Below are 21688 nucleotides of genomic sequence, written 5' to 3' on the forward strand. Positions count from 1 at the left end.
TGCTAGCTCAATTGTTAATTTTAAATCTGAGATTGATAGATTTTTGTTAACCAAAGATATTAAGGGAAAGAGGGCTAAGACGGGCATATGGAGTTAGGTCACAGATCAACCATGATCTCAATGAATGGCAGAACAGGCTCGAGAGGCTAAATGGCCTACTCCTGTTCCTATCTCCATATGTTCCTATAATAAAGTTTCAACACTCTACAGGGAGTGGGCTGGGTAGTTGACAGGCAACAGCAAGGGCACTGGTGGAGTGGCAGGGGTGGGACAGGAATGCTGTCATCCTGAGAGAGGCTCATGTTTTATGGAGCCACCACCACTTGCTGCCTCCTGTTATACGCCACCTTCTTCTGCAAGAAAGCGGGACGTGTGTCGGTGAATGTCCTGCAAAATGTTTGGGTAGTGTGGCTGTCATGGTTGAATAACTGCCAGTGTGTTTGACCTGTGAGTTGTGGGTGTGCGGCTTGCAACAGTGGTAATGGGTGAGAGAAAGCATATGATTGGAAGAGTTGAGTACTGATTGAAAGAGTTTGTTGGTATGTGGGTGATGGGGGGTGTCGTGTGTGGGGCAGTGGATGTGGCTAGTGGTGTAGTTGGTAGGAGATGCCACTGACAGTTGACCTCACTCACCTTGACCACTTGTGTCAAAGCATTGAACTTCTTCCTGCACTGCATCCATGTTCATGGTGCTACGCGCCTGGCATTGACTACGTTCCCTACATCCTCCCATTGCCTCGGGAGCATATGCCTCTTGCCCCCCGAGGCCATAGGATGGCCCTCCTTCTGTCCACCTCTTGCACCAAGGCCTCTAGTACATCATCAGAGAACCTTGGTGCACACTCTCTCGCAGGCCTGTTACAAACTCAGATCGGCAGATTGGTGATGTCTGACTTGCAGATTGGAGGATGTGAGATTTAGTAGTGCGCAACCTTTATTCAATGGTTTAACATAACTCAACATTTTGTAAACATAGGGATGGGACCTGCATCTGTGTTTTACATGTGCGATGTCTGATGCACCAATAAAAATGTTGATAAAGCAACATAATAAAAAAAAAATCAAACTTTTCAACTAACAATTAAAAAATGACATTTATCTTTAAGATGCCTACTCCTGCAGGCCAGCCACCAAATTTCAGGAGGGCAAGCAGCGCTGCCAGCAAGATCCATTCTTGGACTAAATAAAATCTGTTGCTATAATGAGGCTTGCGTTGATCACCAGCACCGCTTCCAAAAAGGCGACTTTTAGCTTTGCCACAGAATGATCATCAGAGGAGCCTCACACAATCTAATGATTACTAGATTGTTTGAAGCACCGTTCATTAACAAGTATATAGAGTACTGCTTCTGAATGTAACTTTATTAAAAAGCTAAGGATTAGTCCACACTAGTCAGTCAATTCAACTGTATTATGTTAATAAACTATTTATTAATTACCTGTAATAAGTCAATATACTTTCATCATGAACATTGCCAGCTCTGGCCTCTTGAGCTAGCTGTCTGATGCTCTTCTCCTGGACTTCCTTGGTTTTGTCTGTCCAGATCAACCAAACTTCCTCATCAAAGTACTCCATACTCATGTATTCTGGAGACTGAGACATCTCCTTCACTGGCCTCAATCTACAAAGAAGATGCAAGAGAGCATTTAACTTCTTCACTCTTTACAAAGCATTGCAAAAAATCACAATAGAACTTGCACTTATCATGACCTCAGGAAGTCCCAAAATGCTTTACAATGAATGAAATAGAGTCCCTCTTGTTTTGTAGGAAAGCACAGCAGTGTTTGCATGCAACAACGTCCCACAAACAGTAAATGAATGAATGGCCAGATAATCCGTTTTTGGAGGTGTTGCTTGAGGCAGGAATATTGGCCAGGACATCAAGAGAACTTAACTGAGTAGGGAGATAAGTCCTCAGTTTGACATTTTATCTCAACATTGATCCAAGCTACACTTTTGCATACAGTCCTCCCTTCACTTGTAACAAATGCATGTTCACTCTGTTGAAGAATGCTTTAACTAATATAAGGTATTGGTGAGACCGCACCTGGAATACTGCATACAGTTTTGGTGCCCATACTTAAGAAAAGACATACTTGCTCTCGAGGCAGTACAAAGAAGGTTCACTCGGTTAATCCCGGGGATGAGGGGGCGGACATATGAGGAGAGGTTGAGTAGATTGGGACTCTACTCATTGGAGTTCAGAGGAATGAGAGGCGACCTTATTGAAACATATAAGGTTGTGAAGGGGCTTGATCGGGTGGATGCGGTAAGGATGTTCCCAAGAATGGGTGAAACTAGAACGAGGGGGCATAATCTTAGAATAAGGGGCTGCTCTTTCAAAACTGAGATGAGGAGAAACTTCTTCACTCAGAGGGTAGTAGGTCTGTGGAATTTGCTGCCCCAGGAAGCTGTGGAAGCTACATCATTAAATAAATTTGAAACGGAAATAGACAGTTTCCTAGAAGTAAAGGGAATTAGGGGTTACGGGGAGCGGGGAGGAAATTGGACATGAATTTAGATTTGAGGTTAGGATCAGATCAGCCATGATCTTATTGAATGGCGGAGCAGGCTCGAAGGGCCGATTGGCCTACTCCTGCTCCTATTTCTTATGTTCTTATGTAACAGCAGGACCCTGTTGCACTTTGTGTTCAGTGATAGCTCTCCTTCAAGTTGTAGATAATAGAGGATCACCAACAATGCTACATTCCACTTATAATGTTTGATATGATCCTCGATACTAGTCTCAGAGAACTATTTGTAGCAAGTTTCTAATGCAGAGGTTGAGACGCTTTCCTCACATCCTGTTATGAGTTCAAGTATCAGCAGTACCTCACAACATGACATGCCAACCACAGCTAAGATTGGCTAGCTGTGCTGAGATCATGGCGATGAAAAGATGACAATTGACAATGAGACAAACTTTGCTCGAGATTGACCAACCAGCATTAATATAAAGCATTTCAGAACAATTTGTGTATGTCATCCATGGAACATTGTGTAGCTATGCTAGTCTCAAGCTATTATGAGAAACAGGAAAAAAATACAGTAAGAGAAGTGACATAGCCACTTTATGCAGGATTTCCACCCATCTCTCTTACACATGGGCTTCACAGAATTGAGCCTGTCAACCTGGTGTTGAATCTGGAACATCATTATGTTATTTAACTTGAACTACAAAAACAGGACCAGAAAAACGTATCAATTTTGTACAAAACTTTTAGGCCTGCAATTATCAGTTCCAGGTAAAAAAAAAAGCGTTGATTGTGTCGTTGCCATGGACCCCTACATCTACCACCCCCTGTTCGAATTCCTTCAGTCTGCTTTCGACATAGCTCACATCTATAAGATTGCCCTAGTAAATGCCTTTTGTGACTGCAGCCTTGCTGTGTTATCTCTCCTTGTCCTTCTCGACAATTTTTAGGTTTTTAACATGGTTGACTATTCCTCTCCTCAGTGATCCATCCCTGTGGCACTGTTCCCACTTCATTCCACTTCTACTTGTCCCAGTGTAGCTAGCACATCTCTTTAAATGGCTTCTCCTCCTGCGCCCATAATCATGAGTGCCTCAGAGGTTCCATCTTTGATCCCCTCATTTTCCTCATCTATATGCTAGCCCTCGGTAACATTATCCATAAACATGGGATCAGCGTACATATGGAAACTAACAATACCCAGCTCTACCCCTCCAGCTCCACCTCTCCACCATCACTCTCAACTCCACAACTGTCACTGTTCTGAACAACTGCTTATTCAACAGCAAGCTATGGATGAGCCAGAACTTTCTTCAACTTAACATCGGTAAGACTAAAGCCATCTTAATTGGCGTCACAAAAGACTCTAGACGCTGATTCTATCTGACTTACTCACTGGTACAAAACCTCAGTGTCCGTCCAAGCTGAGGTGATCCCAAGCTGAGGTGATCCCAAGCTGAGCTTCAAACACAACATTCTATGCATCACCACGAACACCTGCTTACATCCCTGTAACATCCCATACCTCTGGCGTTACCCCTACCGTTGCTGCAATCTTCACCTATGTTTTAGTTAACTCGGGATAGATTTTAACTATCGGACGACCAACTGACAGAGCGCACCAGCCAGCCGCCCGGTAATGCCGGCAGAAGGCCAGGTCCCATTTTGAGGGCTGGGCCTCATTACCACGTCACCAGCGGTCTGAGGGTGTCAATCCGGCACCGCGCCACAGCTCTCCAGCTCCGGGCAGTTGCAATATCAGGCAACCCAATGGCCAACCCGGTCATAGAATTACATAGAATTTACAGCACAGAAACAGGCCATTCGGCCCGACTGGTCTGTTTTCTGTGGATTTGAGAGCAGGCGTAATACGACACCACACAAGTGAGGGAATCCGTCCTGCAATGTTCCTCTATTTGCATCTTAGGAATGCTGGGTGTAAGGGATGCCTGTACATCCCTGGGGTAGGGTGTTGCTAAGGTCTGTTAAGGAGCATTTAGAATTGAAAAGGCCGGTTCCCCTACTGCGTTTAACTGCAATATTGAAGTCTATGAAAAAAATGAGGTTGGGGGGGGGGAACTGTCAAAATTTTTTGACGCTGTTTATCGGGGCAGGAAGGCTCCATGAGCCCAGTTACACTGTGGCAGGGCACCGCGTCAAGTTTGTAACCCGACAATACCCCCACTCCCCGCCACCACCCCCCACCCCCACCAGAGGTGCGTGTCTCAGCTGTGCTGTATTTGTTGCATGATACCTGCCAGAAATATTTAAATGGAAGGGATCCTGGGAATTGATATAGGATCAGGGGTGCAACTAGTGGGTGGGCGGAAGTCTCACTTCGCCATACCTATGGCAACGGAGAGGGATGAGAGGAAATTCAGGGCCCCTGAATGGCCAGCCTAGCTTATTTGGTACAAAACTGGTTTAGCCATCCATCACCAGATCTGGCTGGACCAAATGAAGCACTATTGGGCCACAATCTCCTCTGCCAAAACTGTCAGGATCCTCTTGCAGACCAAAAATGACCCTCAGCTTCTTTTTGCCACTACCAGCTGTCTCCTTAAACCCTTCTCTCCTGCCTCTTCCACCCTCACCTCCAAGAACAAGTGTGCGGAGTTCATGGACTTCACTAAGATTGAGACCATCACTTCTGCTGCCTCTGTTGCTTCCCCCTCTCCCACCAAGCCAAATCTCCCCCAAGGCTCCCTCCTGCCCTAGCCCTGAACCCACATCTTTCTCTTGTTTCTTTCCCATCTCCCCTCTTGCGCTCTCTGAGCTCACCTAGTTCACGAGAACCACCTCCCGCTCCCTTGACCCCATTCCCACTAAACTGCTGATTGCCAAACTTTGTTTCCTGGCCCCCATGCTAGCTGACATTGTAAATGGTTCCCTCCCCTCAGGTACTATCCCTCTTGAGTTCAAAAGCACTGTCATCGCCCCCTTCTTCAAAAAAATCCACCCTCAAAACCCTCTGTCCTTACAAATGACCACTCCATCTCCAATCTACCTTTCCTCGCCAAAGTCCAACAGTAAGGTACGTCAAGGAAGGGGAAGGGGGGGGCGGTAATCTCAGATTGTGGAAGAGCCCGGGTGGCAGCAACCCACATTATTCTTGTGGGGCCCAGAGGGATACTCCAGCACTTGCCGCCCCACAAAAATAATTTTAAACTGACCATTTTTGGTCCTCTTTGGCTCTGCTGCCGGGTAAAACTGGGTGTAGCGTGCACGGCGTTTGCTCCGCCCGGTTGTCTCCCGAAATGGCAATTGGGATCCTAAGTACATCATAGGACCCCGGTTTACATATTAAAAGGGTCTACCACCTGAAAAAGATGGGCACTCCAGCCGGTGGAAAGTGCTTTCCAGGATGGTGTCAGATGGACTGTGAGCAGGCCGCTAATTTTTTCCCCACTATCGCCCCGGTGGAACCAGTTAAAGTCTCCCCCTCCAATTTCTCCACTGCTGTCTTCACTAGCCACCCTTCATGAACTCCAAAACTCTGTTGCCCACATCTTACTCATCTATTACCCCTGTCCATGGGGACCACCATCAGCTGACCTTCCCCCAACCTACTGAATTCAAAATCTTTGCCTTCATTTACAAATTCCTCACTCCGCCCTACCTCTGCAACCTCTTCCAGCCCTACATCCCAGCTTGTGCCTCTGCCCTTCCAACTCTGGCTATTTGTGCATACCTTCCCCCAGCCCTATCATTAACAAGAGTCTTTAGGTATCTTCATCATAACTGTAGAACTCTCGATCTAACCCCCTCTGCCGAGCGACGTCATTCCTGACTTTCAAATATCCACTCAAAACTTACCTCTTCCATCATGCCTTTGATAATCTCCCCTAAATTTTCTCCTAGCACTGCTCAGTGTGTTTCCCCCATCCCATTTTCTCCACTGTGAAGCGTTTTTGGACATTAGCTGCATTACAGATACTATATAAGTGTAAATTATTGTTAAATTCACGGTCTCCTTGCCTAAATAGATGGTTGGGCACAGAAGAATCTAGTTTTGACAATGTTCCAGATTACTCAGGTAAATGCAATAAGGTGGTGAAGAATAATTAAATGTGGAAAGTCAGGGTATTTCTTTTTATTTTACTGCTGTCATGGGATATTTCTCAATGTAATCAATTCTCACTTCATTTCTAGTGATTTTGCTTGCCATGTCTAATGTCTAGGCAGGTGAATTTCCATGGAATTTCTCCTGTTTGTTCACCATAACTTCAGCGGAAGAGCTTTAAAAATTCCAGAAAAACAGTGTAGATGGCACTCTGCGTCTGTACGTAAATGCTTATGGAATAAAACAATAGCACTAAACAAAATAACATTCTCCCACATCACAACCACAAATACCTCCAGACACTCCCAGATCAGGTATGACACAGGTCAACTGCAGTGCAGAACTCCTTCTACACCTTTGGCAATGCGCCTCAACCTCAGTCAAAGAAAACACACAAGCACGTCCCCTTATGTGGCAATTTTACTTTCACTTGCTTCACTTGTACAGTCTCTGGGCTGGTAATTATTCCTTAAATTGAGATGTCAGTGCTTTGTGAGACAGAATGAGAAGAGTCAAACTCAATCTGCTTTGGACCCCAACACTTATGGAAGAGAAAAGTTATCATATCTGTCCTGAGACAGATACACTGGTTATCATTGAGAGAAGTGAACAGTGTTATTCTAACACACTGCAGGTCAATCATTTTTGCTGTTTTTTCATATAAAGGAACACCAAGACTTGAAGTATTCATAAACTGGCAGCTACTTACACCATTTGTCAACATAATGCAATATTTATTCAAGATGCATGCCACTTTGGAAGATGCCACAGTCACTGAAGTGCTATTGATTTATTAGAGTAATCAGGAATACTGTGAATACAGGATGACATTTATAGTCCTGTATAATTTTGCTCTGAATGGTTGTTGTTCTTTTAATCAAACAATGAAAACCCTATGCACCAACCTATATGTTTCATTCAGCACCTAAATCAGCTTTGTTTTTTTAAGCAAAAAATGAATCAAGAACTCCTATAATACATTATTTTGTGTTGCTGAGAAAAGCTGTAACTCACTCAGTTTTTATGAGAATATCTTCATTCTTGGGATCCAGCATGCATTTGCATATAAGCTCCTGGGTTACTGGAATGGCGATGTGATTTGACACACAGAGATCTGATAAATAATCTAAAAATCTGTTAGAAAGAGGCAAGAATTAGAGACAGGAGTTTGACAAAAGTGAAGATTATTTCAGTATCGTACCTTGATTAACCCTTTAACTCTACAGGTTTTCATACTTTAACGCACAAAGACTTGTTCTCAAAAAAATCTGGGAATGAACTGGTATCGGTGAAAGTGAACATGAAGCTATCAGATTGTCATAAAAACCCAACTCGCACACTAATATCCTTTAGGGAAGGAAACCCGCTGTCCTTACCTGGTCTGGCCTATATGTGACTGCAGTTAGACACCAAAGTGGTTGACTCTTAACTGCCCTCTGAAGTGGCCTAGCAAGCCACTCAGTTGTATCAAGCTGCTACCGTCAATGGTTCAAGAAGAAGGCCCACCACCACCTTCTCATGGAAACGAGAGATGGGTGATAAATGCCAGCCTTGCCAACGACGCCAACATCCCGAGAATTATTTTTTTTAATGAACATTTTTTTAAGTTGTGCTAGATTAGAATATTAACATTGTAGAACCCAACACCCTTTTCTTTAAAAATCACTTTCAAACATAAATGCTATTGAAGGAAGATTCCAGTTCCAAACACCACACTTAATGCCCAAATAATGAATTCCTGACATAAAATTGATTTTTATTGTATCATACTTAAACAATAAGTTTAAAGTGCTTTCCACTTTACTGAAAGCAGCTATGAACTGCTTTGAAGCAACTGATGTCAGCACTTGGTGCTAAAAGTTGCTACAATACACAAGGGAAATAGAAATATTGGCCTTAATTTTGACGGGGGGGGCGTGAAGGACGCGGGGCGGTCTGGTAGCGGGCGGCGCACCTGGACCTTTTTTTTTATTCGTTCACGGGATGTGGGCGTCGCTGGCAAGGCCGGCATTTATTGCCCATCCCTAATTGCCCTCGAGATGGTGGTGGTGAGCCGCCTTCTTGAACCGCTGCAGTCCGTGTGGTGACGGTTCTCCCACAATGCTGTTAGGAAGGGAGTTCCAGGATTTTGACCCAGCGACAATGAAGGAACGGCGATATATTTCCAAGTCGGGATGGTGTGTGACTTGGAGGGGAACGTGCAGGTGGTGTTGTTCCCATGCGCCTGCTGCCCTTGTCCTTCTAGGTGGTAGAGGTCGCGGGTTTGGGAGGTGCTGTCGAAGAAGCCTTGGCGAGTTGCTGCAGTGCATCCTGTGGATGGTGCACACTGCAGCCACAGTGCGCCGGTGGTGAAGGGAGTGAATGTTTAGGGTGGTGGATGGGGTGCCAATCAAGCGGGCTGCTTTATCTTGGATGGTGTCGAGCTTCTTGAGTGTTGTTGGAGCTGCACTCATCCAGGCAAGTGGAGAGTATTCCATCACACTCCTGACTTGTGCCTTGTAGATAGTGGAAAGGCTTTGGGGAGTCAGGAAGTGAGTCACTCGCCGCAGAATACCCAGCCTCTGACCTGCTCTCGTAGCCACAGTATTTATATGGCTGGTCCAGTTAAGTTTCTGGTCAATGGTGACCCCCAGGATGTTGATGGTGGGGGATTCGGCGATGGTAATGCCGTTGAATGTCAAGGGGAGGTGGTTAGACTCTCTCTTGTTGGAGATGGTCATTGCCTGGCACTTATCTGGCGCGAATGTTACTTGCCACTTATGAGCCCAAGCCTGGATGTTGTCCAGGTCTTGCTGCATGCAGGCTCGGACTGCTTCATTATCTGAGGGGTTGCGAATGGAACTGAACACTGTGCAGTCATCAGCGAACATCCCCATTTCTGACCTTATGATGGAGGGAAGGTCATTGATGAAGCAGCTGAAGATGGTTGGGCCAAGGACACTGCCCTGAGGAACTCCTGCAGCAATGCCCTGGGGCTGAGATGACTGGCCTCCAACAACCACTACCATCTTCCTTTGTGCCAGGTATGACTCCAGCCACTGGAGAGTTTTCCCCCTGATTCCCATTGACTTCAATTTTACTAGGGCTCCTTGGTGCCACACTCGGTCAAATGCTGCCTTGATGTCAAGGGCAGTCACTCTCACCTCACCTCTGGAATTCAGCTCTTTTGTCCATGTTTGGACCAAGGCTGTAATGAGGTCTGGAGCCGAGTGGTCCTGGCGGAACCCAAACTGAGCATCGGTGAGCAGGTTATTGGTGAGCAAGTGCCGCTTGATAGCACTGTCGACGACACCTTCCATCACTTTGCTGATGATTGAGAGTAGACTGATGGGGCGGTAATTGGCCAGATTGGATTTGTCCTGCTTTTTGTGGACAGGACATACCTGGGCAATTTTCCACATTGTCGGGTGGATGCCAGTGTTGTAGCTGTACTGGAACAGCTTGGCTAGAGGCGCAGCTAGTTCTGGAGCACAAGTCTTCAGCACTATAGCTGGGATGTTGTCGGGGCCCATAGCCTTTGCTGTATCCAGTGCACTCAGCCGTTTCTTGATATCACGTGGAGTGAATCGAATTGGCCGAAGACTGGCTTCCGTGATGGTGGGGATATCGGGAGGAGGCTGAGATGGATTATCCACTCGGCACTTCTGGCTGAAGATGGTTGCAAACGCTTCAGCCTTGTTTTTTGCACTCACGTGCTGGACTCCGCCATCATTGAGAATGGGGATGTTTGCAGAGCCTCCTCCTCCCGTTAGTTGTTTAATTGTCCACCACCATTCACGACTGGATGTGGCAGGACTGCAGAGCTTTGATCTGATCCGTTGGTTGTGGAATCGCTTAGCTCTGTCTATAGCATGTTGCTTCCACTGTTTAGCATGCATGTAGTCCTGAGTTGTAGCTTCACCAGGTTGGCACCTCATTTTTAGGTACGCCTGGTGCTGCTCCTGGCATGCTCTTCTACACTCCTCATTGAACCAGGGTTGATCCCCTGGCTTGTTGGTAATGGTAGAGTGAGGAATATGCCGGGCCATGAGGTTACAGATTGTGCTGAAATACAATTCTGCTGCTGCTGATGGCCCACAGCGCCTCATGGATGCCCAGTTTTGAGCTGCGAGATCTGTTCTGAATCTATCCCATTGAGCACGGTGGTAGTGCCACACAAGACGTTGGATGGTGTCCTCAGTGCGAAGACGGGATTTCATCTCCATGAGGACTGTGCGGTGGTCACTCCTACCAATACTGTCATGGACAGATGCATTTGCGACAGGTAGATTGGTGAGGACGAGGTCAAGTAAGTTTTTCCCTCGTGTTGGTTCGCTCACCACCTGCCGCAGGCCCAGTCTAGCAGCTATGTCCTTCAGGACTCGGCCAGCTCGGTCAGTAGTGGTGCTACCGAGCCACTCTTGGTGATGGACATTGAAGTCCCCCACCCAGAGTACATTTTGTGCCCTTGCTACCCTCAGTGCTTCCTTCAAGTGGTGTTCAACATGGAGGAGGACTGATTCATCAGCTGAGGGAGGACGGTAGGTGGTAATCAGCAGGAGGTTTCCTTGCCCAAGTTTGACCTGATGCCATGAGATTTCATGGGGTCCAGAGTCAATGTTGAGGACTCCCAGGGCCACTCCCTCCTGACTGTATATCACTGTACCGCCACCTCTGGTGGGTCTGTCCTGCCGGTGGGACAGGACATACCCAGGGATGGTGATGGAAGAGTCTGGGACATTGACCAATCAGGGACGTGGAGGCTCTGCCACTCTTAACAGCAGGGCCTCATTTAAATAAAATTTCCAGGACCCCCGCCCGACACCTGGCCAGATACACTACCTGGCCGACTGGCGAGAGCGGGAATTTGGTCGCAAGAGGCCGCAGCCGGGGAACCATGGGAACAGTCCCCGGCAGTCAGTGGTGGAGGGATTCCAAGGCAACCATGGTGGGATTGGGGAGGGCTAAGGATTTGTTGCGCGGTTGGGGTTGGGAAGGTCCAAGGACTCGTTGATGGGCCTGGGGGGAGCATTCCTGCTCCTCCTGGCTGGCAAGGAGTTCAAAGAGAAGGACGATTTTAGAACTTACCTTAGCCTCTTCTGGCCAGTCAGTTCCTCCTGCCACGTATCTTCAGTAGGCCCCCCGTCTGCTTTTAGTGGGAGCCTCGACAAGGGCCTGAATTGCCGCCGTTAGTATTATGGCGGCCGAGAATACAGCGGGATCTTGAATTTCAAGATTTAACCCCTCGCCCAATCCATTCCTGCCTGTCCAGTGGGGTGGGAGTGGGGGGTGGCGGGGTTACAATCGAGGCCATTGAGTCTCATTATCAAGAATCCTTTTAAAAATCAAACATTCAAAAATAATTATCCTGAATTTTAATGCCTCTATTTTTTTTTCTCTATTCTCTATTTTAACGACAAAGAGCAACTGGCTTGTAGGAGTATTCAGCCATTACTGACTTACTTATATGTCTATTATTTATTAAGATGAGGGATTTCAGTGCTGGAGAATATACCATTTTTCCACTTTTGACAACACTAAGTCAACACTAAGCATTGCCAGGTCAGGCATGATAGGGGGTCTGATGCACAATTCAGCCTTTTCTACTTTGCTCCTCACAATGGGGGCGATTTTCAACTGCTGGCAGCCTGGGTGGCCATTAGTTCAAAAATTGGATGGAGGCAACTCGGCTGCCCCACTTATGTCCAAGGTCCACTTGATGCAATTTGTAGGCGGGTCTGTAAAGGGGTGCATTTCGGGCAGGAAGTTGCTTACAAATGCAGATCGGGGTCCCACACAGGTTGCAGGTACAAAATGGGTGGAGTTTACAGCGCCCAAAATTTGCACCAAGCAGTTAACCACCCAGCCAGTGGTCCTTAAAGGGACAGTTGATGGCCGCTCAAGAAAAAAAAACATTTGTTTTGGAGAATTTTTGTGGGGCGCGGAGGTGCTTGTGTGCTCCTCCTGGCTCCACAGAAATACTGCAACCTGCTGCTGGCCCCTGTTCAACCCCCTCTGGGATTGACTAGCCTCCCCCAGGCCTGACCTGCCACATCTGGTAAGCTGCAAGCGCCAGATGGGCTACATTAAAATGAGGCCTGAGCCTGAAGATGGTCCAGACATCATGACATCGGCTTCAAATTCCCCCCATTGTTTCTTAACCTCACCCTCGGTAGGAACAACGAGTTTCACCTTCCCTGCTAATTATGCCATTGCATACCCAGATTAGCATTCATGAATGGAAATGACATTAATCCCGTCTGAATCAATGATTTATCCCGTGTTTGAAGCCAGTTGAGTGTGTTATCTCTCTACCTGGCCTCAAATGTAACGCTATTACTGATTCTTCATTTTTGGTTTTTGATAAATTCTGCAGCAGAGACATTTTGTCCAAAATATTTCAGTGCTCCTCTCACTTCAATGTCCTTCAGACTGTCTACATGCAAACCTCTGTGTCACACTTTCATCTGATTTGCTCAAATCCTGTATTGATAAAGCAGCAAAAAAATTGAATTCTGTAGCTATGAGCTGTGAAGAAAATATATTCATTTTTTTAAATGAATTTGATCAAATTTCTCAAAAAAATTAAAAACTTTCTCTTTTTAAATATTTCCGATCATTTCTGCTCCCTTTTAAAATGAATGGGAGCTAATCTGATATGCAATTGTTTGACCTATTTACAATACCACACAAACACGCTTTGTTGCTGTCCAATTGCATAAATCAAAACTTGTTCCGTTATTTAAAGCTGCAGCCACTTATTCTGAAGTAACCTGTATCATGATTTATCGGGACGGATTTCCAAATTGCCGCCCAGAACTAAAACTGGTGTTGTGGATCGGCCGCTCATTATAGAAGCCACCCAACTGAAGTCAAAGGCAATCAGGTGGTTTTTAGAACAGGGAGCCAATCCGGAATGCCAGCTTTACACCTGGGCAGCAAGTTGAAAATATACCCCATCATGTTTAAATATCGCAAAGCAGTCGGCACAATTAATTACTTGTGGAGCGCAGTAACTATTGTCAACTAGCAGCCATTCTGTGCCAGCAACATTCACAAAAACTAGGATGAAATGAAGGAACATTTAATCTTTTTTTTGGCGGTATTAGTTGAGGGAAGAATGTTGTGCGAAACATTGGGAGAACTCCCTCATCTTCTTTGAGTTGTGCCATAGGATCTTAAATGTCCACCTGGTTAGGCAGAAGAAATCTCGTTTTAATATCTCATCCAAAGGACTGCACCTCTGACAATGCAACACTACCTCAGCATCCCACCGATGGCTGGAGGAATCCCCCTCAGCAGAAGCTGCGTCCGAGGCTTTCACAGACCGTTCAACCAGGCTGAACAGAATCCACCCAGTGGCTGGGCTGCACTGACCACACCTGATTGAAGTACACTGAATGGATGGACCAGCCCAAACCCATCTATCATCCTACCTGGGTTCTCGGTTCTTCCTCACCAGTTTGACAAAGGTTTCAATCTCTGTTTTTGTGATGTGCTTTTCCAGCAGCTTCCTGTTGTTGTGGAGCAGAGCTGTGATTGTGTCTTCAGCCAGAATGTCATAGCCAATCTGAGACTGCATCACTCCAAATTGCTTCGCTATGTGTTCCTAGCACAGTAACAAGAGGAAGATGTGAAACAAAAATAAATTTGTTTCCTTACCCCATTTGCTCTCATCCTATCGTCTCCTCCCTCATCAAGACTGCATGGCGTGGGCTGACTATTCACTGATTTAGTGCTCTTGAAACCTGGACGTTTCACTATTGCTGCAGTTTTGTGCAAATACAATAGCATTCTTTCCTCAGCCCCCTCCCACACACACATAAGCCATATGCGTTCCAAAAGAGACAGGTGCCTTACAAAAGCATTGTTTCATTATTGTTCTTTGTGAAGTAGACTTTATAAATTATTGCTTCCGACACCTTGCTACGCATGATGGGGGCACAAAACAAGAATTCAGGCATGGAGGTCAGCATGCCCCAGACAATGTCACAGGTTACAGCAAACTGCCTTATGGAAGGAAATCCATTTCTCTCACCACTAGTTAGTTTATTGATGTTTTTAGTTTGTTTCTAACCCAAAACACTACTAGTCATACAATAGCAGAAGCTGGAAGTGGGGAGAAAAATGAGAATGCACTCCTGTTTTAATTAGTCAACTGACAAGGCCCTTACGTGTGTGGTATCTACACTTTACTCTATTAATTTTAACTGTGAAACATGTACGGGATATCTCATTGCTGACAGTGAGTATTGGCAATTATTCCATGTTAGAATTCACAAGCAGCACAGGCACAAGTGAGTGATGATGGTCTCTTGAATGAATGAAAAAACACCGGCAGTTCAGTCACTGGAGAGAACAATTTTATTCTGTAGGCCCATGGCTTCTGGGAGAACTTTCAGTGTGAATGAATTCAGAAACACTGCATGTTGCCAGTGATCATTAAGTGTTACATCCTGGGTGATTAATCAAACTTTTAATTCTCATATCTTGTGAGCAGTGAAATCTCTGCTCACCTACAGTCTGTGAATTCTGTATTTTCATTTTGAGTAACATTTACTACTTTGTACAACCAAATGGTCTCACACTGTGCCCTTTGTTCATTGCCATTTGCTCTAAATCTCAATGCTGATATTAGAAAAACCTAGTTTTACAAATCTACCTCATGAATGCTCATTGGAGAAATTAATTCTCTCTTGAGATCATGCTTGAGAATTGGGTTTAAACCAATGAACATGAGTCATTGCACCACACCTGGTTTTTCCTGTAATCATCCTGTGAGTGCCGAAGTACTCTGTAACAGAGTCGGAACATGTACTGGTATGGTGCATTCTTCTGATCAGCCAGCTCCTCCAACCTTAACATAGGCCCTTCTCCTTTATCATCAAAAGGAGCCTTCAGGAGTCCAAATATCTGTGCAAAACAGGAGGCAACAGATAGATGATTATGTAATGTTTTCACTATACAAAAAAAACCACATATATCATTGGTATCATTAGTAGGTAGTAGGAATTTAAAATAAAATTGCTGGACTATAACTTGGTGTTGTAAAATTGTTTACAATTGTCAACCCCAGTCCATCACCGGCATCTCCACATCATTAGTAGGTACAGCACAGGAGGAAGCCATTCGGCCCATCGTGCCGGTGCCGACTCTTTGAAAGAGCTATCCAATTGGTCCCATTCCCCCATATAGTAGAACCATTTACAGCAAAATTGTTTCCCCTCGCACTGACATTTCACTACAAGAAGAGATTCACCGTAGCAGGAACTACCTGAATGACTAACTGCACGGGGACTGCCAACATTATGATGGCCACAATTCCAACAGCAGTCATTGGATAGCCATCAGGACAGGAACCTTGCCAATATTCCCTCCACTGTCAATTTGGAACTGAGAGTCCCAGCTGAGATCAACTAACTGAGTACTGATCAAAGATCATATCTGAAGCTTTCCTGGTCTGTATAGCTCAGCTGCTCACGGATAAACTCACTAATCCACTGAAGGAGTCCCTCAGGAGAAAAGGATCATGCAATTTTATAATACTAAATCTAAAGATTTACTGAGGAACTGGAGGGAGAATCACAAAATCTGGAGATTTGTTTCTGGGAGGAAAGGAAAAAACTGTAGTTATGTGGTGGTTATCGTAAGTATGGGAGGGGGTTTTCTTCACAGTCTTAAGAATATATAAATCACAATTTTTTTCTTTATTCCCATATTCATATTAAGTAAGGATATCTGGAGAGTAGATTACCTGTTCTGTAAATTATTGGGAGAACATTAAGCTGCAATTTTAGCAGCTGGACTGAGGGACTATAGCCATAACCCTAAATAAGTCTAACACAGACTAAGAGAAAATAAAGTCAGCCTGTTGATTTTAATTGAAATGTTTACCTTGGGCACTACCACAGTAATGTGCAGTAGCCCATACTGTTTGTATTGTTTTGTCTAACCATTAATAACAGCATAATGAATAAGGTATTTATTAAGTACCTGCTTCAGTATATTTTGTTCCCGCATCAGTTTCTGCCTTTCCCTGTTGGGTTTTGTCATGACGATGTCCAGAACATTCTGACCGTTGTTAACAACTTCCACAACGAAGAAAACAAGATCTTCCAATAATTTGATTGCAAACCTATAATGGGAAGATAATAATGCAAAATCTTTGTCACTGATTTCAGTAAGCAAGCTCAAAGATCACAGGAAATAATGTTCACTGACAAAGGAAAATGTGCAGAACCAAATACAGTCCCCACCACATATAATGGGTGTGTTCGTGCTAACGTAATTTGCCCGCTATACATGATGGGTGATAAAATGGTGCAAATAGCTAATTGAAGCTGCTTGAAGTCTCCACTTTCCAATGACCTCTGTAATTTTTAACAGTGCGAACAGCTGATGGAGACTTCAGGCAGCTTCAATCAACTGTTTACACTGTCAAATTGGAATGGGGAATGTACAATTTGGAACTCAATTTGGAATGTGGAACGTAAGATTTGGAACTCAATTTGGAAAGTGGAACGTAAGATTTGGAACTCAATTTGGAATGTGGATCGTAAGATTTGGAACTCAATTTGAAATGTGGATCGTAAGATTTGGAACTCAATTTGAAATGTGGAACGTAAGATTTGGAACTCAATTTGGAAAGTGGAACGTAAGATTTGGAACTCAATTTGGAAAGTGGAACGTAAGATTTGGAACTCAATTTGGAAAGTGGAACGTAAGATTTGGAACTCAATTTGAAATGTGGAACGTAAGATTTGGAACTCAATTTGAAATGTGGAACACACAATTTGGAACTCAATTCAAATTGCGGAACAGAAGATTTGGAACGTGTGATTGAAGCATGTGCTGTCAGAGCAGCACAGTTTTGCAATAAGCCCTGAGCTGCATTCATTCCAATACACTGTCATGCTCAACACCTGAAACCATGGTAGCTGTGAAAGTGAAGCAAGAAGCTGCAGATCATGTGGGTTTTGAAAACTGACTCCAAATCAATTGACAGCTTTAATCAGCTTTTAGCACTGTTAACAAATATGGGAGACAGTCCAAACATGGAGACTTCAGACAGCTTCATTCAGCTGATTGAAGCTTCTTGAAGTCTCCACTTTCCGACTTCTTCCCGTAATTGTTAACAGTGCGAACAGCTGATTAAAGCTGCTTGAAGACTTGACTTTGCCTGAAATCAGCGAAGATATTAAATCGGTAAGTGCTGAACTGCATGAAATAGCCGGCGCACTTAATACGGTTTAAGCGGCTCCTTTGGAACTGACACCTATGGTAATGACAAATGGTTAGCGCCATTTGCCCAGTGCAGGCAGCTGTCTGTGATAAGCATGGAGGGTGCAAGTAGTGGAGGCTATATTTTAAAAATATTGATTATTAAGAAGTACAATTCAAGATGTGCAACCAACAGGTCTTACTTAGCATGGTTTGAGGTGAAGTATTGTGGATTAGAAGCAACCCCAGAAATTACATCAAAAAAAATCACCAACACTAGTCTTGACAAGCCAGGAAGAAACGTAATGCTTGGCAGCCTAGAATAATGACAGAAGACAGCTGGATAATCTTGTGATTTTAACACTGCATGCTGCAAATGAATTGGGTGTTTGAACAATCATATATTTTGCCCTGTTTTCATAATGGGTGGGGCATGAACAAATTGAATTCTTCTGCAGTGAATCACCGTGTGTTTCCATACCTGTTGTATCCAACAATTCAGCTGATTCCGAATTGGATAGTAAAGTTTCCAGAAGTCCTCAGACAGAGCAAAAGGTGATTGAGAAGACTGAGAAAAGGAAAAGACTGAAGAAATGAAGAAAGGGGAAATATTAAACTAACGAGAGAAGAAAAAAACTCCAGGAGAATAAAAGGAAAGCAGATAAAATCTTTCAAGGAGACGATGGTATAACTGAGAAAAATGGTTCACAGTGACTTCATAGGAACCAGTCCATGATCTGCACAGCAATATAGTTTGCATTTAAAATGAACACATATTCCTCTTGCTTACCTAATGCATAGTATAAACAGAATACATGAAGAAGAGTGATGATCTGATCCATATTCCACTTGTAGCTCCATAACTTAATTGTGGATTCAGTACTTTAAAGTTATCAGAAAAGCCCACAAACAGGATTCAAACCTTAATCTATGGCTCTTCCTCTTGTGTCTTCTATTTATATAAACACTACATATGCTCTCACTTTCCTTCCGTGCCCTCACATGCTGGTACTTAACTTCCCTATTCTTCAACCAATATAATTCAGTCACTTTGGAATTTTATTCATAATCACTGCAAAAAGAAGATGCTCTGAAGCAAACCAGCACAGATTTGCAACGGGGCAAGAAAAATATTTTATAAAATGCTCTTGGGAAAAAAAATACTTATCCAATTGCAAACTACTGCAAAATATATGTTTTTAAGGTACAACTTCACCCTGCCCAAACTGAATGCTGAAACAGTTTGCTCTTAAAAACAAAACAATGGACTGCTGCCTTATCCCAGTCCAAAGTGAGATATTCAGCTTTGGTTCTGCTAACATGGGCAAGTTTAATTATTTTGCTGTTGATCAAAATTAAATCTGCCTTCAGCGAGTGGGTGATTTTGCTCTGCATCAAGTTCACATTGAGGGACATTGCAGCAATTACGCAGCTGCAGAATAAGGCAGCAAGCATTCCAGAAAAGGCCATTCATCTAATCTAGCTTGCCCATCCATTGGGACTTTTATGGACAAGAGAATTAATTTACAATGCCTCAGGTTTTTATGACCAAGACACAAATGTGACTCATTTCAAATGAGTGAGACTTGTCTGACCACTGGAGCTATCGAGCTGGCTGGTACAGGAACCCAACCCTACTTCACTTGCCCTTCCAACTGAAGCTTCTCACCTCCACCCAGCACCTGCCCCAGATAAGCTCAGCTAAGATAGAAAAATCAATAGATGGGAATCATGGGACTAAGCTTATGTACTACAATCCTATGATATAGTACTTCAGCCACTTGGAAGATATACTTCACAGGAAAAAGATTCTGATGTTACCTTCGGTCATTATGGCTTAAGGTCCCTTGCTCCAACTTTTCTACGATTGACCCTAGGATTTTACTGGCATCATTTGCAAAGTCCAAATCCCGAATTTCTGAAACTGGAACAGAGACAATGGCAAAGGCTTCTTTGTCTTCCTTGCTTGGGCACGTTCCAAGCTAAAATAAATAAAGATAACATTTATAGAATATGCATGATTACTTATGCTATGTTATGTATGCAGGCTAAATCTCGAGTTATTCAATATATTTCAATCTGTCCTGCCAATTAATCAATTTAAAGTTGTAGACCTACAGTAAACTTCACATAAATGCGCACTTGATCCAAGCAAACAATTCCAATATACCTTGCTTATACCCCTGAGACACGCAATTCCATTAGTCTATTTAACATATACTTTCATTCTACTGAACTACAAAACAATAATTTCCCATTCACCCCCATTGTATCGAATCACACCTCTTCACCGCCATTCAGTAAATTACAATTAATCAACTTACTTCCCATTAACCCTGTCCCATTACATTGAATTCCTGATAAATTGAAATGAATAACATAATCCAAAACTAAAATGTTCCTTAGTGATTGGAGTTTTGTACTAGTTTCAATTATTTCTTGTGCACAATGTATGATGTTTTTCCCCCCTAACTATCAGAAATTGCAATGAAATCTCCCTACATTCAACAGTAATGTGTGGACTTCTTTTATTGCACACATTACATTCAATGGAACAAATCTGTTTCTTTTCCCTTGTGTTCTAGTGAGCTTTTGTTAGCATTCTTGATTAGGGATGGACTCCATATCATGAACAATCCAACAAATATGAAATTATCCAACAACATTTCAAAGTAATCTTCTTGCATCTGTTTCACTTATGTATCTCCAGTCATCAGACTCCACTATTTAAATAGTTTTGCACATACTAATCTAATCACCAAGCTTAAGAGATCCATCCCCATAGGGACCAAAGAACGATCTTAAGGTTAATAAATAAATAAGTCCTTACACAATGTAAATCTGATTAGTTAAAACACTGTCCACAAAATTTGTCACATCATGTGTGAAGATTGACAGTGATGTTACTCTTCCCCTCATATTTCTTGTTTAAATCTACTACATTTAACTGCTTTAAAGTTGCAGTTTCATACTGATGCATGCTCCTTCTGGCCCCTGTCACCTTCCTTGCTGAAATCTCCAATATCCCCCATGGTGGCCTTCCAAATTACACAAACCTAAGTTAAAATCTCAATAAATCCCATTTGTTTGCAGTTTTGCATACTTAAGGTCAATGGGACTGTGCAAAATCCAGTCCGCATCTATAGTGATTCACCAAACCATGTAATCTGTGCAGAGAGATTGCAAAATGTAGTGAATCACCACAGAAGTATAGATCGACATCAATTGCTAGCATTTTTTTACTATGTTGAGAAACATATACTATTATTCTAAACTTGACCAGGAAACATAAAATTAGACAGAGGAACCTGAATTCAACAAATACCATTAATCTTATTGGTCTCTCTTCATCGGTATCAATAGGAATATTTGTGCTCTGAATCCACGTATTGGTACACAGATGCCGCAACCTCACAAATGAATTCCTGAAATGTTGAAAAATATATTTGTAAGAAATGACTGGCATGCTTACATATAAATGGAAGCATTATCAATTTTTACAATAACTAATTCATACTTGAAAGGGTGAGTTTTGTGCGTTTGTTTCGCCAGCGCGAATTCTCACCTGTCAGCCACGGATATTGGGATATTGTGGGCACGCTGCCCACTATTTTCCACCCATATTGGAAGAAACATTGTGATCAGCGTTTCCACAATTTCCCAATATCCACCTCCAGTTCTGACTTGAGAACTCAGCCCTCTAATGTTCTATAAGTTTACTTATAGGGCCGATGAGTTCACCCATCAGCAGCAGCCTTGTCCACAGCGATGGAAAGAGAAGTCATAGGAATACTGTCCACGATTTTCAGCCCATTTGTATGGAAAACTACAGGTAGTGAGTCATGATTTCTCATTAGGCACCACAGACGACTGAGGAGCCCTGCCAGCAGCACAGTCTCAACCCTCAAATCCCTGAAGTATTTCTGTTTAAAATAAGTTTCCTTTTGATGC

At 43.6% G+C, this 21688-nt stretch overlaps 1 protein-coding gene across 2 annotated transcripts in view; it reads right to left on the reverse strand.

Annotated features, from left to right (window-relative positions):
• The window catches only part of itpr3 (inositol 1,4,5-trisphosphate receptor, type 3), a 263682-nt gene that overhangs the window by 100371 nt on the left and 141623 nt on the right, over nt 1-21688 (reverse strand). For both annotated transcript variants that reach the window (XM_068007424.1, XM_068007423.1), the window contains exons 12-18: nt 21063-21162; nt 19559-19719; nt 16511-16652; nt 15272-15430; nt 13954-14126; nt 7553-7672; nt 1440-1622 (exon numbers count right to left, since the gene is read on the reverse strand). In XM_068007424.1, the coding sequence (XP_067863525.1) occupies nt 1440-1622; nt 7553-7672; nt 13954-14126; nt 15272-15430; nt 16511-16652; nt 19559-19719; nt 21063-21162 (1038 nt within the window). The remainder of the gene's footprint in view (nt 1-1439; nt 1623-7552; nt 7673-13953; nt 14127-15271; nt 15431-16510; nt 16653-19558; nt 19720-21062; nt 21163-21688) is intronic.

The sequence above is a fragment of the Heptranchias perlo genome, chromosome 27 (genome assembly GCF_035084215.1).
Source record: "Heptranchias perlo isolate sHepPer1 chromosome 27, sHepPer1.hap1, whole genome shotgun sequence".
Classification (NCBI taxonomy): Eukaryota; Metazoa; Chordata; class Chondrichthyes; order Hexanchiformes; family Hexanchidae; genus Heptranchias; species Heptranchias perlo.